This window comes from Hipposideros armiger, unplaced genomic scaffold, assembly GCF_001890085.2.
Source record: "Hipposideros armiger isolate ML-2016 unplaced genomic scaffold, ASM189008v1 scaffold_23, whole genome shotgun sequence".
In the NCBI taxonomy this organism is placed as follows: domain Eukaryota; kingdom Metazoa; phylum Chordata; class Mammalia; order Chiroptera; family Hipposideridae; genus Hipposideros; species Hipposideros armiger.
Window position 1 is genome coordinate 6,107,305 of NW_017731373.1, and position 17,485 is coordinate 6,124,789.

Below are 17,485 nucleotides of genomic sequence, written 5' to 3' on the forward strand. Positions count from 1 at the left end.
CAGAAAACAAAGAGGCAATGTAGAATAAGTAATTAGACATATGGCTGTTAGCACCAGATTCCAAGCCCTGTGATCTCTTTGGACCTCAGTTTCTTCATTTATAAAATGGAGAGGACTATTCCCACCTTTACCTCACAGAATGGGATGTGGGAGTTAAATGGAATAATGCAGTATCTGGCATGTAGTAAGTGCTTGAGAAATGTTATAGACCTCCCTAGTCTGTATTTTTAAAGCATAATTACTAACTAATTGCAATACCCAATTGCCCATGATCTCAGGGCCAAAAGTCAATTTGCAAATAAATAAGAACAGTTAGTTCAGAGGCTGTAACTTGAACCTTAACTGACAGTTTTATTGGTTTTAAACTTATCTCCCCTTGGCCTCCCTCTCTTTTCCAGACACTTTATTTGGAAAAGTAACAAAAATCTTGGCTACAAATCCCAGGTCCCCCAACAATGTTATGTTGGCCAAGTCACTTATGCTCCCTGTATCCTTAGTTTGCTCATCTGCCCAATGGGAGTAATGGTATCTGCATTCCACCCTCCCTGTGTTGTTGTGGAAAATCACAGGACAGGACAGAGAAAAAAAAAGCTTTCTAAAAGCTCTAAGTTGCTATCAAAACTCACATCACATGGGTAATCTGAATCCATATTTGAAATATAGAGAGATCGAGTTTTGTGGTTTCTTTTCAACAACTGAACGTTCTAATACCTTGCTTGCAAGCCTGTTTCTATTAAGCATAAACAAATGAGCCAGAGCTGATGTTTACTGAAAAAAATCTTGGTTTCCTTCGCATAGCTTGAGTCATGTAATCAATATCACCTGGGATACAGCCAAAAGGAAAATACCTCTCTATATCTCCCTACCCACAACACCCCCTGCCCCAACTTAGACAGTCTGCCATAGAAGACTGTTCAGCAGGCAAGTAGCCATTTAGCTAGAGTTTCACTTCCCCTGCCCTCAGAAATGCATTTGATTCCAGGAGAATCTGACCAGGAAGAATGAACCTAAAGTCTGGCTTGACCCCAAAGGATCATTCTAGAACACATAAAAGGCCTTTCATGCCACACTCTATATGAGAGTTGAGATCCTCTTGGGAGCAGGCCTAATGTGGCCCTTGACCTCCTCAGATTGAAGGATCCTCAGGGCTCATCAGGCTTCCTTGGGCCACTAAAGTCTGAGCAGACCCTCTGAATCTGAGCTTGAGTCTGCATCTCTTCCATCAACACTCTCAGTATCAGCCTAGTCCCAAGGTAGGGTTAGGAGCCAATGGGCAGACGAAGAACAGCTGGGGGGCGGGAGTAGCCCCACAAGTGGGCATTTGGCTCTAGACCCAAGGACACCAAGGATGAGAATGACATAGAGAATGATGAAGGTTGGGGAGGATACAGGGAAGGTGAGGCTGGCTGGGAGCCTCCAGAAGTCCAGCACTCCAACACACACAGAGCCGCTGAAGGCTTCCAGAGCCCCTGGTTGAAAAGCAACCCCACATTGTTCCATGGAGCTGCATGCTGAGTGTGGAGGTGTTGTGAAAGCAGCTCCATACAAAGAAGGTTGCCAGACTATTTCAGCAATAAATCTACCTTGAGTAAGTGATGAAAATAGCTGCAGGACCCTTTAAACCATCGATGAAAGATTTGTTAACTACGCTGGAGTCATCTGTTGATTCAAATCATTCCTAAGCGTTGTGCAGACAGGATAAGTTCAGAAAGCTAAGCAGCCACCCTGCCACAGTGCACTGGGCAGAAGTTTTTCCACAAGTAAACAACCAGCAGACAGCCCAGGAAATCCAGCGTCTCAGGCCAAGCATCTCAGTGACAGAGCAGGGCTGTAGGTAACCCTGCCAAAATGACACCACTGTTACCCACTAGTCCCTCACAGTTTACAAAGGGCTGTCACATTCATTAGCTTATTTGAGCTTCAGGCAACTCTGCAAAAAAAGTGAGAGCATGAAATCAGTATCCCCATTTTACAGATGAGGAAACTGAGTCCAAGAAAGGAAGACTCAAATCTAAGCCTCCTGGGAAGGGAAGTTCTGTTCCTCTGACCTGGCTACGACTTCCATGGATAGCAGAAAAACAGAAGTAAAGAGGGAGGCAGAACGAGGGCCTTGATCAACACTTTTGCTCAGAGAAGCAAGAAGGGAGGCAGGTAACAGCACCATGCCCACCTCTGGTGTTACAAAGCTGACCCACTGTTCACCTTTGCAGGTCAGCAGGGCCTGGATGAAGGGCAAGCTGGGGCTGGTGGACACGTGGACCAGGGTTCTATAGCCAAGAACCACAGCAGTCAGGGGACTCATTTGCCGCCACTCAGGAAGCAGCCTTGGCAGGAAGATGAAACCCAGGCAGAGGTACCGTTTCTAACGGGCTCCCCTCTTTCATTGTTCTTCTTGACTTCAGAGGGGATGCTTCTTCCCCTTCGCCATTTCTTGGGTCCTCCAGAGAAGAGAAGAGTACTTTGAGCCTATCGACCATTGTTCCCGAAATGGTTACCTGTGGAGCCCTAGCATTGCCAGACAATCCATGAGAAAAAAAAGAGTTTCATGGCCAGATACATTTGGAAAATGCTGCATACCATGTTCTCCTCACAGGGAGTCTCAGGGCACACTTCAATGTGGACCATTTTTGAGAAGTTCTATAGGTAAAATAGCCAGCTTAACTTTAACTCATGGCTTTTCAAACTTATTTAACCACAGATCTTCCCTAGACTCCTCTAGGCAGCTGTAGTCTCTAGAAAAAAAGAGCTCTTGGCCTTAGAGTTGGAAAGGCCTTGGTCTGAGTCCTACATCTTACTAGTTGTGGTGAGCCTGCCAAGAAACTTAATTAACTCTGATCCTGAATTACCTACTCTGTAAAATGGAGCTATTATCATACGTATGTCTCACAAGGTCACTATGAAGATTAAATGGGTTACAACGTAAAAATGCTTTCTAAACTCTAAGGGGTGTGTGTGTGCGTGCTTCTGTGTGTGTGTGTGTGTGTGTGTGTGTGTGTGTGTGTGTGTGTGTGTACAAGATGACAGCGGCTCAGAGCAACACAGACAACACATGCTCCTATTTGGAATAAACTTGTTTGACTTACAAGAAGGTCATATGCCAATGAGTACAGAAATGGGGGAGAAGAGAAGTGCCACACAGTGGAAGGAGAGAGGGGAGAGGCCTTTTATTATAATGGATAAAGACAATTATATTAGTACTTCATTTTTTATTTAAAAAAAATTTTTTGCAAGAAAGCACTATGTATCAGGCATGGTTAAATGTCATGCTTTCACTAATAATGAAATGTTTTATTGTAATAAACAGCATTAAAGATCTTGCTATTATAATCATGTTTTTCTTCCCAGGCTGCAAGGGAGTTTTCATCCTCGGAACCACAAGCCTAGCCGCAGGTCTGACTGTGAGAGGAACCTGCTCTGTTCCTTTGCAAAGCCTGTTTACAGGAATGTGTATCTCTCATTCCCTAGGACACGTCAATAGAGAATCACCATCCTATACGTGCTTCAAAGGAAAGCCACAATGAAAGAACACAGCAAACCTCCAGGAGGGCCTTTGGGCATGCCCAAATTGGTCGTTCCTGGCTCCTGAGCGGCAAATCCCACATTACCTTCTATGGCGGCGCCTTTCCCAGTAGGAAGGCAGATCTCAGTGGTAAGAAGCCAAGCGTCTTGCTTGTTGATCTGGGTAAACATAATCATGCAGAGTTCATTTGAGAACACTGAGGCAGGCCGCGTGTCACTTCTTCATGCCACTCACCTTAGAAAATAACAGCCAAAGTTCAGTGGGAGGTGGGAATGAGACTGACAGGCTCTTCTTCGCCTAGTACTCAGCTGCATGCGTTCTGCAATCAGATTGCCTGGATTGAAATTACCCCCACTTTCTAGCTCTGCTCTTGGGCACATTATTCAATCTCGCTGAGGGTCAGTTTCTTCATCTGCAAAATGGAGACAATGATAATACCTCCATGATGCCTATAAAATACTTTGTACAATTCCTGTCCCATATGTCACACTTAATACACATCAACTGTTATCATTATTGTTACCATTCTCTCCATCACCTCACTCACCCAGCAAGAACCTAACCAGATGATGAGATCAGGGCTCCCCAACCTGCTTCAGCCAAAACCACAGCTGTCTCAGTGCCCCAGCACTCTCCTTGCCTTCTTCCCATTACCCCCAAAGCGATAAAAGTTGAAAGTCAACTGTCCTTCCCCATACCTGCAACTAATAAATTCTTATCCCCAACCTGTTTATACAGACAAACAAGGAAATATGAAACTCCACCAGGGCAGAAGCAGCTACTTGTTACAGGAGCCGCCTGCTGAACAATGCCTTTTCCCCGCTGTAGCATCTGCCACTGGCTCAGAAAAAAGCACACCTGGGGAAGTGAAGAAGAAAAAGGTGTGTGTGTGTGTGTGTGTGTGTGTGTGTGTGTGTGTGTGTGTGTGTGTGTACGCACGCAAGCACGCTCTGGCACTTGAAAGATTAATCTAGGAACAAGCTGACTCAAAGTGATGTCTCAGAGAACTGGCCTTACTTCTGAGCTCGCCATGTGGAGCTGAAATAAAGCTGTAGTAATTAACTAAATGTTGAAAATAGTGAAGGCCAAGGAATTTGAGATTCCCCTGATTTTACCTTAAGGCATATGATGTTACTGCACTCTCTGGTGGCAACAGAATCCTTTGTTTTCTTAAGGGGCTGGGAGTCATCTGTAAACAAGTAAGGACAGAATCTGAGTTTGTAAGCAAATGACCCACATGAAAGTGAAAATGTTGGAGATCTCAAATCCAGCAATGGTTTTGCTTCATCCAGGGTCTGTCACTTTTGAAAACGTAGGGTAAATAAAGTTTGCAGGTTTATCAACCCCGTCAGTAGTCAAGTATACCTTCTCCCTTAGAGGCATCCTTAGCTGTCTCTGGCCTGGTCCTGCCTTGCAATTCTACCTGGGACTTCGGTGGTTTGGAGGTACCTGTGCTGAGCAGGAATGAGCAGGGGCTCCAGAGTGCTCTACCCCAAAGCAGCTGTGTCAACTTAAGCAGGACACTCACCACTCTGAGCAGCAGTCACCTTATCCGTGTGCACAGATAATAATGCCAACCTCATAGGTCTCATGGAAGGAAGAAAGGAGAGGATGTGCTTTGGTGAAAGTCTTTTGTGACTGACTGGGAACTGTACCAGTGTTAGTTAATGATGGGAATTCCTGTCATCTGAAGTGTCCCTGAAGGAGCCATGGGCACTCCCGGTGGTTCTGGTACCTATGAAGGAGGTTGTTTTCAGTCTGTTCAGGATTTTCTCATATTTCCTGTGTCTAAGCTGATCTGAACCTTTTCAACCACCCCAGAAGGGCCTCTGTCTTCCCAGGTTCCTCTGGACCAGAAGTAAATAGCAGGCCTGACCTGACAGAGTCACTGCAGGCCTAAGGAAAGCTCCCAATCTCACACCCCAGGTCAGCCCAGAACTGAGCCAGGCTCAGAGGACAGGAGTCCTTTCCCTCAACCCGTGTATATTATATGGCTTAGCAGAGGAAAGCAATATTTTCCACTATATTAAAACTCTGTAAATTTTTAATTAGAATAAAGAAATTAAGGCTTGGCTTGTCAGCTATACCTCACACAAATCATTTGAGTTTCCATGCAGATTTCTCAATGCAAACCTTGTCACACAAAATGCACAAGGTCAGTATTCAGAAAAGGGCAGTTGGTGGGCAGCTGGCACCTGGACAGTGAAGGTCTCCAGGAACATAAAGATCCTATGTGCATGCATTTGGTTAATCGTTTTCTTACTGTCTCAAAATTATAAATATTGTTCTGCATATATTCATTTGAATTTCTTTCCTCATTCAACTCTAAACGTGTAGGATGCCTACGTGTGTTTCTGATCATTTTTCTCCTTTTGAGCACTAAAAAAGTGAGAACGGTTTTTATTTTTCCTCCTGTGAAATTGAACTCCCTGAAATCCAGCATGCATATACATTTCATAGAGCCAAGTTCATATGTTAAAAGCTGCAAACTAAAAGAAGAAATTTTCAGCAACTTCTGAATAATTGGAAACAGGAGGCTCTAAGTACTACCCCTAGTGTATCTCTCTCTCTCTCTCTCTCTCTCTCTCTCTCTCTCTCTCTCTCTCTAGAAATTAACCCAGTTCAAACACAATTGTAGCTGCATATCATTAGCTCAATCATCACGGCAACCTTTTGAGGTAGGTAGTATGACTCCCATTTCATAGAGGAAGAAATTGAGGTTTAGAGAGGTTACATAGGTTAGCAAGCACAAATGTGCATTCATTCCTCTTCTCTGCCCTTTCTTATCTAAAAGGTTGCAGCCAGTGTTCCACACCTTGTTTTTTTCCCTTAACAACAAATGCAGAGATTTCTCATTCTTCACACATGGAAACCTTAGTTATGTCATTTCAATCCAGCTTAGTTTCCCTGGCTGCAAAAGAAAGACAGACTGTATTTCCTCTCAAAGACTCTTGAATTTATCATGTTTATACTTCTCAGAAGAACGAGAGGCTGGATTAGCTGGGGCAGAGCCAACCAAGTTCCCAAGCAAAGCAGAACCACTCTAGTCAGATGCCCGGGCTGGTTAGATTTATGTCCCTGTGGTGGTACTGGAACTACACCCAGCTGCTCTTGGTGTTAGAGACACAATAAGATACAATGTCGTTTGTCCCCTGGAGGCAGCAGGGTTTGAAGATCTGCCATGTTGGTTTTTGTTTCGTATTTAAATTTTCTCCAGGCTTCAAAGGCTTTGAAATTGCCTCCTATCTCAGAAGAACAACCCAGAGTCCTGGACCCCCTGAGGAGTCAATTTAAAGCCAATGAGCCCCCAGCAGAGCTTCTCATCTTCCCAGTGGAGATTCATTTCCACACCCCACACCCCCCAAAAAAGAAAGAAAGCAGAAGAGGTAGGTCAGCTGTGGATGGGTGCTCCTGGGGGAAGCACTGCTAAAGCAACCCTCTTCTAAATCATGGTTGACCCTTCCCAGAGTCATCCCCTTCAGAGAAACTTCTATGAAAAGGAGTAAAAAAGGGTAAAATCTAGTAGGTCTCTTCTGGTCATAGTGAACTCAATTTTTTAAATATTTATTGAGTCCTTCATTAAACAGTGCACTTTGCTATACTGTGAAAAAGAAAGGAAGATGGGCATACACGTGAATAAGTCCAATGCACCACAGGTATTATAAAGGTACAAGAATGTTCAGGCAGCTTATAAAAAATAAATACAATACCAACTAAAATTGAAAGAAAAAAAAGAAAAGAAAAGAAACAGGTTAAAAGGAGTAGAAAAATAGATGTTATCAGATATCTGGGATGTGGTGATGGGCACAAGCTCAGCTCCAAGTCCAGCCACCACTTTCAATCTAGTTGCGGGTAGGCGCAGCCCACCATCCTATATGGTGTCAAACCGGCAACCTTGCTGCTAAGAGCACGCACTCTCACAAGCTCAGTGGCAGCTCAGCTCGGGAGCAGCTCACTGGTCCATGTGGGAATCAAACCAGTGACCCTGTTGCTCAGAGCTCATGCTCTTAACCAACTGAACCACTCAGCCGGCCCAATACACAGTGTTTTAAATTTAGGTTTTATTATTTATTATTCAGGCATGATGAGGCCAACAGATCAGGAGACAACTGCCATTGAAACAATAGTTTCAATTTCCTCACAGTTCCTGAAAGGAGAGGGTGAATGCCATGCTATTCAGGGCCACATGGGGAAGCACCAGATCAGTTAGGAGGCAGAAGGCTGGGGGAGTGGGAATGGGCAGGAGTCTTTACTGCAGTTTTTGCAAGAAGGAAGTTTTATCTTTCTTTTTTTGCAGTGAGGCAGGGGAATCAGGCTAAGCAGATTTGGGATTGGCTACTTTGAATAGTTTTGGTGGGTTCTGGGCATAGTGGCCACCCCTCACGGTCTGGTACCTGACCCTGGGGTGGTTAGGGCAGGTAGATAGTGGCCTGGGAGTGTTAAGAGCTGCATAAAGAAAGTAGTTTTGGTTTAGGGGCTCTGGATTGGGTGGTTTGCATATGAAAGGCATGCACACAGCTGGTCCTTTACTGTCTCAAGGAGTTGGCTAGTTCTGGGAGGGACAGTTTCACTAGTAAGGTCCCAGATGTCCAAACATCAGAATAAAAAGATATGCATAATGCACACAAAAAGAAGGCTATTAGTGGGATTAGGTTAAATCCTGACTATTTACCATGATAACCCTGGCAAGAAGGTCGGGAAGACCACCTGGCCATCATGAACCAGATTCTTAAAGCTATTAGATACCCTGAGCTTGCCAACACACTGCCAAGTGATAAATAGGAATCAAGTGCAGAGAAAGTGAATCCACTGAGTTCTTTCTGCTTTTGTATGTCAGTGAGAACTCTTTCAGTAACAAGTGTCAGAAGCCTATCTCAAAATGTCTCAAGTAAAAAAGAAATGCATTAGCTCATGTAATTAGGTAGTGCAAGGATGAACTAACTCCAGACTCAGTTGAATCCAGGCCTCAGAAAATGTCATCTGGGCACCATTTGTCTAAGTCTCTCAGCTCTGTTAGCTTTCCTCTCAAGCAGGCTGTCCCCATGTGGTGGTAAAGATGGTCTCCTGCAATGTCATGCTGACCTCCTACTTGTTAACTACAGTAGAAATGCTATGCCTCTGAAAGCTCTTGCAAAAGTACTAGAACAGCTTCTGACTGGGTTATGTGTCCACACCGGACCCAATCACTGTGGCTAAGGCAGTGCGGTACTCATTAGCCAGGCTTCAGCCACATGCCTATCCCTGGAGTCAAGGAATGGACACAGCTCCACCCAAACCATATGGTGTAAGCAGGAAAGAGACGAGTCTTCTCCCTCACCCCCCAAAAAAGAGGCGGCTGGCAAAATCCACAGGCATTTACTACAACTTTGCTTTCTCCTCATCTCCCAGGTGCTCCACACCCTGAGTCAGGACCAGAAACAGGAGAAGAGGCCAGTCCTTTATGGAGACCTTCCCTGAAGCACGCATCCTTAGAAAAGCTGCGGGAGTTAACAGACACGGACAGGGACATGCTCTCGCCTCAAGGTAGCTACTCCCACTCTCCAGCATCCCACAATCTCACCCCAAAGGGGAGCAAGACAAGACACACAAGGGCCCTCAGCCATGGAAAAGGAGGCTGGAAGGGAGGTTAGCTCCTCCTTGGCCACTTGCAGATGGCTTTTGTTCAGGCAGCAGCTGCCTGTACCAAAGTGCTGCAGTAAAACCAGCTTAGTGTCTAGCTTGTAAGATCTCATTATCATCCCCCTACTAATATTTTCCGGTTGCAGATGTAAAACAGCACCAAACTTATTAAAAATGTGCTGCATGCCCCACAGTTTATTCTATATTTTTAACCAACAAAATTTCATTTCTAATCTGTTTAGGAATATGTATTTATTCATTAAGAAGTCCATAATATCAATAAAAATCCTCACTCTGATCTTTCAAAACATCGTATGTGTATTTGAAATCATACACGTGGGTGTATACAAAGGGTGCCAAAAAAGTATACACATTTTAAGAAAGGAAAACTGTATCAAAATTGTAATACTCCATATATACCAGTAACAAAAGATGAATACAAGTCACATTTGACTTCTGTAATTATAAGAGGTACTCAAAGTGGTTACCATCAGTGTCCAGATATTTCTGATTACGGCGCACTACTGCTTGAGCAATATTGACCAAAGTGTCCACTTGTATACATTTTTCTGGCACCTCCAATATTTGTATGTGTTGGATAGGTTAAAAATAATGGGCCATATTTAGAAAGCTCCTCTTTTCCAAAGGAGAAGTGCAAAATGACAGTAATCACTCCTGGGGTGCACCCCCCTTGGCTTGTCTGTGGCTTTGGGCTCCTTTTAATCATCTTCTAGAGCCAAGAGGCAACCGTCGTATAAGCTGTCTGAAAGCCATCCCATTGACAAGGAGAAATCGGCAGTGCCTCCAACAATGTCAGTGGGATTACTGTTCACCATGCTTATTCCTTAAGAGTCAGTACATGTTTTAAGGGTTTGCTGCACCAACACACACTGCCAAGCTGTTCTGTGCTTTCCTCACACCTGGAAGCACAAATCTTAGGTGATCTCTGACCAGTGGTAATCAGAAGAAGTAGAAGGATAAGCATTCGTATTGAAGGATTTCCTCTCTGTGCCAGGCACTGTCCTTAATTTTTAACACATAGTATCTCATATCCTCCTTACAACAATCCAACCCTGATTTCACAGATCAGAAAACTGAAGCCCTGAGAGATAAGTAATTTGTTTGAGGTTACACAACTCTAAGTGGCCCAGGTGGCACTGGAGCCCAGGCCCTCTGGTGCCAGAATCTAGGCTCTTCTTACTCATCGTAGGGCACTGCCTTTTAGAATAAACACCACAATGAACCGAGGTCAGAACCTCTGAAGACATTTTGGTTTTGAGAACTTCCTTTGATTATTAAGTCATGGTCTTGTTTACTCCATCTCTTAAGTGAGAGTTAATCTCCTAAAGACTTTGAAGATTCCTTTTTACAAAAGAAAAATCAAACATGGGCAAGGGTGCTCTGTCTGCAAACAGGTAAGAAATCAGCTTTCTACCTGTGGGTCACGACATCAAGTGCACAGCCTGAGCTACTGAGATCTAGGGCAACACTGGTGAATTTCATCTTGGGTGTTGCTCTGCTCACACTGCCCTCCACTTGTTTTGAGCTGCTGTGTCCCCAGGGACAAAGTATCTTGAGCTTGTCCATTCTCTGCCACCTGCCTGGGGGAAGCTGGTCTATGGAGACTCTAATACCTTGGTGTGAGTTAGGTCAGTATGTGACCCACCTAGTAGTAGATGCATAAAGAAAGGAGTCCAAAGAGGTGAGATTTCCATGGCAAGCTCTCACACACAGGCCCTGGGGCAAGGGTGCTTAGAGCTAGTAGGCAGGACTGCCCTGTTGCCTCAGAGGTTGCACATACCCATTTACTTGCTTAGCTCTGGATTATTTCACCTCTAACATCATAAAAATGAAGCTGGTTTTTACTTATGCACATACACATTTTAGTTTATTGCTGAACCATTTGAGAGTAAGTTGTGGACTATGTACATTTTATCCTCTATTGGCACATATCTCCTAAGAGCAATGATACTCTCCCTCATAACCACAATGCAATGATCCTCATCAAGAAAATTAACACGTAATGCTGTTTTCTAATACATAGTCCATATTCAAATTTCTGTAATTATACCAATAATGTTCCTTATAGGTTTTTCTTCCCAATCAATCCAAGATTCAACTCAGGATCGGGCATTGTATTTACTTGTCATTTCTCTTTAGAATCTTTTAATCTAGAACACTGCCCCAGTCTCATTTTTCATGGCGTTGACATTTTTTAAGAGGATAGGCTAGCTGTTTTACAGAATTACCTTCAATTTAGATGTGTTTGTTTCCTCATGATTAGATTCTGATCAAATATTTTTGGCAAGAATAGCAGATAGGTGGGTCGGCCAAGTGGCGCGTTGGTTAACAGTTGGCTTGGGACACCAGCTCTGAGTAGCAGGGCCACAGTTCGGATCCCACATATGAAGGCCAGTGACGCTGCGCCTTCTACAGCTAAATTGGTGAACAACAGCTCGACCTGGAGCTGGGCTGCAGTAAGTCGCCGATGACAGCGTAGGCTGCAGGGGAGCTGGCTGGCAGCGGGTGTGAGCTTTCGTGAGCTACCATGAGCCGCCGTGAGTGGCCATCCAATGGCCGGCGACTGCCTCACCCAGGAAGAGCGCAATGATAATACCAACCAGTGGGACAGTGAAGCAACATCCTCCACAACTAGACTGAAGAACAAAAAGATAGTAACTTATCTGTTCTCTTTCCCCGATTTCACAACGTTGTTCCCCACCCCCAATTCCCCAATAAAATCTTAAAAAAAAAAAAAGAATAGCAGATAGGTGATGTTGTGTCTTTCTCAGCACATCACATCAAGGGACACAAAATATCCCTTTATATTTATTTCATCTGTTATAACTTGTTCCATTACAGGTGTTGTTAAATTTCATTATTTGGCTAAAGGTGGTATCTGTTAGATCTATCTCCATTATAAAGATACTACTTTTTCCCTTTGTAATAAATAAGTAGTTTGTGATATTTTGAGACTGTGTGGGCAGACAGCTTTTAAACACAAACAGCAACAGTGTATTGAACATGAAATAAAGACCACTCTCTCTGAATAAGATTAGGACAAGGTCTCAATCACTTGGATTACTGGATTTCACCCTCCCTAGAGCAATCCCTGCTGGTTTTGAGGAAGAGTTAGAAAAAGAGAGAACAGATGTGGAGAGAAGGATCTGCTTTGTGGAGCATTATCATCAATGCCATTACCCTGTGACTACTATCTGGAGAGTGCTACTTTGTATTTTATGACCTTGAGGAAGAGGTCATGTGACCTTGAGGAGCCAGGTAATCATCGATTTTGCTTAGAGATATCGCTTTGTGGTTGGAACTCTGTAGCCAATAATCCCATGAGTTCTAAAGCTTAGGTCCCCCTAGTCAGAGCCCTTGGATTGGGGGCTAGAAGGGCTCTGCAGCCTCTCTAGCCTTTCTTCTATCTCAGGAGTCCATCAATAAAATGAGAATAACGACCATCACAGCTCAGTTCCTCCCAGTTTTTGGAGGTTCACCAACTAAAGTGTCACTGTTCTAGCCAAAAAGAATTTCACCTTGGCCATGGGAGATACCTAGCCTCTGCCTCTTAGCAGGGCTGGAAAAGAGGGACAAATTTGAGAATGAGTGGAATAAGTCATCCTACACATTAGGAACTATAAACCAAGTTAGAAAAGAGGTCCATTCTCCTTCTTGCTGATACAGTTGTCTCACTCATGCTTTTTCTCCTTTTGCTTTTAAAGACAATGATGTCGCACCCCACAGTGCGACTCCACCACTGCCACTGATCAAAGAAAGAAAAACTCCAGAGGGCCAAAGGGGCCTAGACAGCCCCAGGAAGTCAGGCCGCAGCAGCCCTACATGTGAGACCCTGAATGTGAGACGGTCCAGGGGGGCACTCCCAGCAGAAGGACAAGGTAATCACTCCTGGGGTACACTCCCCTTGGCTTGTCTGTGGCTTTGGGCTCCTTTTAATCATCTTCTAGAGCCAAGAGGCAACCGTCGTATAAGCTGTCTGAAAGCCACCCCATTGACAAGGAGAAATCGGCAGTGCCTCCAATGATGTCAGTGGGATTACTGTTCACCATGCTTATTCCTTAAGAGTCAGTACATGTTTTAAGGGTTTGCTGCACCAACACGCACTGCCAAGCTGTTTCCTCATGCCTGCATGCAACATGTGATGACACAGCTCCCTGCACTCATCAGGGAGACATGCTAATGGATTTACCAGGCAGACTCAACACCAAGCCATAACCCTGCCTGGGGCAAGGGAGCCTGGTGACACTACCAGTAGGAAGAACCCAGGAGAGAAGTTACCCTCCAGCCCAGGGTAGAGCCTGAGGCCTGTTCACAGAGAGAGAAGGACTCCAGGTTTCTACTGAAGGGTGAGGTAGGGCCAGGTCACACCCTCTATGACTTAGCCCCACTTAGAGTTCTTATCCTTAAAAGCTGACAGTCTAGGAGGAGACTAAGATGCTCATACAAGAGCAATAATGCAAAGACAATATAGTAACAGCTTCCACGGGGACTTTGATCTAAAAGCAGCTCATAAAGTGAAAATTGCTTAAAGTCTAAATTGCCCCTGAAAATCCGGAGGTGCCATGCTGGAGACAGACAAACTATTTTCTAGAAACTGCAGCCCAGCTAGCTATTCCTCCTTCTTTGTAGCCTTGGGCTGCTTTCTCCAGTTGAGCACCAGATGAAGGAGATGGTGTGTGTTTGGGAGCCAGGAAATGTGAAAAAAGTATCTGTTAACAGCAGAATCACACTCAGGGCTACGAGAAACACTCTGAGAAGCACGTGGCAACTGAGAGCCACCAAGGAGACAACAGGTATTACATCTTTCATTTTCATCTCAGGCTCACTCCGAGACAGATGCCTCACTATTTAAATCAGCCTCTCTCTCTCTCTCTCTCTCTCTCTCTCTCTCTCTCTCTCCATCCATATTCCCTCCAAACATGTATACTTGAAGTCTCTAAGCATAGGTTAAATACATAGATTCACAATTAAGCACATAACTCCATTGTGTTGGCAGCTTTTCTGTTTAAGGCTGAAATAGTCAAAATTAAATCTCCTCCCTCCTTCCAACTAATTCTCTCCCTCTCTCTCTCTTCCTCCAGAGACATTGTTGTCACTTATGAACCACTTCAGAGACAGAACCTTTCTTCTACAAACCCCTCCCTTTTATACTTGCATGGTAGTGATGTTCTCTTAATTTTGATGCAAATGAACCAAATTTTAGCTACCACGTCAGCACCAAGGGCATTCCTAGCAGGTTGTATAGTCCAGGACAAATCACACCACACACACACACACACACACACACACACACACACACACATTCTTATTCAACCATCCTTATAAAGGGAGAATCTGATTAGAATGAACGCCAGGGCCATGACTATAAGAGTGCAGCTTGACACCTCAAGTGTGTAGGCTGGGAGTGTGTAAGTGAAGGTGTGTATGAGGGCATATGTGTGTGTGAGGGTATGTGTGTGCTTATATGTCTGCGTGAATATATGTCTGTGCTTGTGTGCATGCATGCACACTGTGTGCATGTGTGTGATTATGCAGCTATGCATGCTTATCTGGAAACAAGGTGCATTTATTGATGTGTGTGTCCTTGTTCATGTCTGGTACATGTGTGTACATGCATGCACACCTACATGTGTGTGGTTGTGCGTGTCTGTGCATGCTTGCCTTATGGGTGTGCATATGTACCTGTGTGTGTGTGTGCACATCTCTGTGTAAATATGTGAGTTTGTGTGTCCATGTGTGTATGTCATGCCTCTGTGTATGTGTGTGTGTTTGTGTACTTGTAAATATCTACTCCCTGGTGGCCAACTCTACTCCTGATCCCTTAGCCTTGGACATGGGGAAGGTAAAGTTAAACACCTTCAATTGTTCTGAGCAGCTGAGGGAGATACGGCTTCCTTTTCATTCTTGGCCTGAGCCCCCCAGAGTCACTGAGCAGTCCCAGGATTTGGTCCAGAGGGCATGGCTGAGCACTGCACAAAGAGAAGGAAAGCAGAGGCTAGAATCAGCAAACCCTGTGCCCAAGGGCTGGGCTACACACACCTAGAGGAAGGTGCTCCCTTTTCTTCATACAAGGTGCCCCTCTCTAGCCTAGCCTGGCCCCTGTGGGGCTGCTTAAGCCCAGAGGGGTCACCTCTTCCAGACTCTCACAAAGTCATGGCAGCCCCACTCTGATCGTCCCACCTTAACCTCCAGAAGGCAGGGCCTAAACAATGGCTCTGCTCTGCCAAATCCCAGGGGTAGGGCTGACCCTGTACTCCGGCAAGCCCCTGAGCACACCAGCAATTCCCCACCCGGGATCCGGGGAGCACAGCCCCGGTTCAGCCTCCCTCCCCACACTGGTGCTAACACTGCCCATGCTTGTGCTTATTTTCAAGAAGAGTCCAGAGACCCCACACTGGGACACTTCTTGCTGGGTCCAGATGGAGAAAACATCTGCCTGTACCTCCCAGGACCTACCCAAACCGAGAAGCTTCTGTCGGATAAAGGTAAGATGATATATCCCAGATCGGCCTCGTTTTCATAGGGGAGGATTTTACCTGTAGCTTCCAAAACTTCCCAGCAGCAGAGGCATCATTAAAAACACATGCAACTCAGCCAGTTCCTCCCTTCCCGCTGACACAGAGGTGCTTCTGTAGCTCAGACATAATAACCCAATGTTTGCATAACAAGTTTACTCTTGCTGGAGCATCTGGAGAGAGAAGTTCCCGTGGAATGGCTTGGAGGAGGTCTAATGTGCTGTGCTGATGCCTCGATGAGAATGATAAAGCCCTTTTGGTATTTGCCCAAACTAAATACCGCCCTTTCTCTTCTTTCCAAGCAGTCTCCAGAGGTGGAGGTGGCTAATTGGTAATCCAATCAGGTATCCTTGTTATGTGTGTTGGTTCATTGCCGTGAATCATCTGGCTCCTGACAGATATCAAGGCAGTTTCCAAAATCCCATCTGGCACATTAACTTTTTGGAAAAGAGATGCTGGCTCTGGGCAGCAGCCATTTTACAAAAGAAAAAATAAATAAATAAATAAATAAAGTCAGAGGGTGATGAGTGTCAACCACCCAGGAACCATCAGAATGTATGTGTCTGAGCTGTACAGCCAGCAGGCTTCTTGCGGAGGGAGATTAAAATCTATGCTCATTTGGTGGGTTATGTCATGACTGGCTTAATAAAAAGAGCATGGATTCAGAAGCAAGAGATGTGAGTAGCTCTAGCTTGTCCTCTATGTTGTCAGTGACTTTGGGTCAGTCCCTCCCTGTGTCCAAGGTTCCTCATCCCATCTGAAACGAGGGGATCGATTCCTCCACCATCAGCACCTGAGAAGTCCCTTAATTACTGCTGCATTTTTCATGTTGGTGTCTGTAGCTGTTGAACTAGTTACATGGAAGTCACATGGGCTTCCAGAAACTAGACTATATTTGGTTCCAAATTCAGTGCTAAAGAACTTCCATCACCACTTGGGTTATACTATGATATCAGTATAAAAATAACTCGGCTCTGAATTGGTGGCAGCAGGACTTAGACAGGTGGAGGCTACTGTCAGTGTGACACAGATGGTACAACAGCTGGAAAGCAAACATGATTCTGTTCACCTGCTGCACATTTGTCCACTTTGTTCCAGGAGAAGTAGCTCCCCTTTGGGTGAAGCAAAAGCCAGAAGCATAAAAGGAAACATTTAAGTTAAATATTTAAGTTTGTTACCACATTGTCGATTGGAGGTTTCCATCATTTCACTATCCCCAGCCCCTAGCATAGTGCCTGACACATACATAGCAGGATCACAATAAGTGTTCATTGAAAATCTTCCAATAACTTCTACACAAAACAGAGAGAGAGAGAGAGAGAGAGAGGGAGAGAGAAATGAAACTTATGCTAAATAAATGGAGACTTGCCTGCTATCTTGTCCCAGTTCCATGAACAATATGTTTAATCCTACTTGTCTCTCAAATCTAAAGGCATTCACTGTGAGCTTCTTGAATGAATGAATGAATGAATGAATGAATGATTCAGTCAGTCACTGGCCTCTCTCTAGCCTTTCCACCATATACAGTTGGTGGACCTTCAGTCTTGATGATTATTAGATGGTACCCTTGAAGGTGAGGCAGGACCTTAAACCCACATCTCCTTACAAGGGTTCATAGTACAGCTTTCTCAGAGTCTCTATTAATGGGAAACATTCGTTGTTTTGTTTTGAGAAGCAGTATACTGAAAAAAAAAATTCTAACTCTTGCAAAGGATTTGCTCAAGCCACACCAAACTCTTTGCAGCTCAGTGTGTTCAAATTCATCTTGGTCGCCATCCCACCCTACCCTTCCAGTCTGATTGTCCATTAT

The 17,485-nt window shown here is 44.6% G+C and overlaps 1 protein-coding gene across 5 annotated transcripts in view; it reads left to right on the forward strand.

Annotated features, from left to right (window-relative positions):
• Nucleotides 1–17,485, forward strand: part of KIAA2012 (KIAA2012 ortholog) — a 111,889-nt gene that overhangs the window by 19,547 nt on the left and 74,857 nt on the right. For 3 of the 5 annotated variants that reach the window (XM_019635743.1, XM_019635746.1, XM_019635744.1), the window contains exons 3-8: nucleotides 3,466–3,649; nucleotides 4,259–4,401; nucleotides 6,738–6,906; nucleotides 8,909–9,043; nucleotides 12,865–13,038; nucleotides 15,535–15,645. In XM_019635743.1, the coding sequence (XP_019491288.1) occupies nucleotides 3,466–3,649; nucleotides 4,259–4,401; nucleotides 6,738–6,906; nucleotides 8,909–9,043; nucleotides 12,865–13,038; nucleotides 15,535–15,645 (916 nt within the window). Of the gene's footprint in view, nucleotides 1–2,210; nucleotides 2,354–3,465; nucleotides 3,650–4,258; nucleotides 4,402–6,737; nucleotides 6,907–8,908; nucleotides 9,044–12,864; nucleotides 13,039–15,534; nucleotides 15,646–17,485 lie in introns of all 5 variants that reach the window. The other 2 variants (XM_019635747.1, XM_019635745.1) reach the window with 2 other exon arrangements.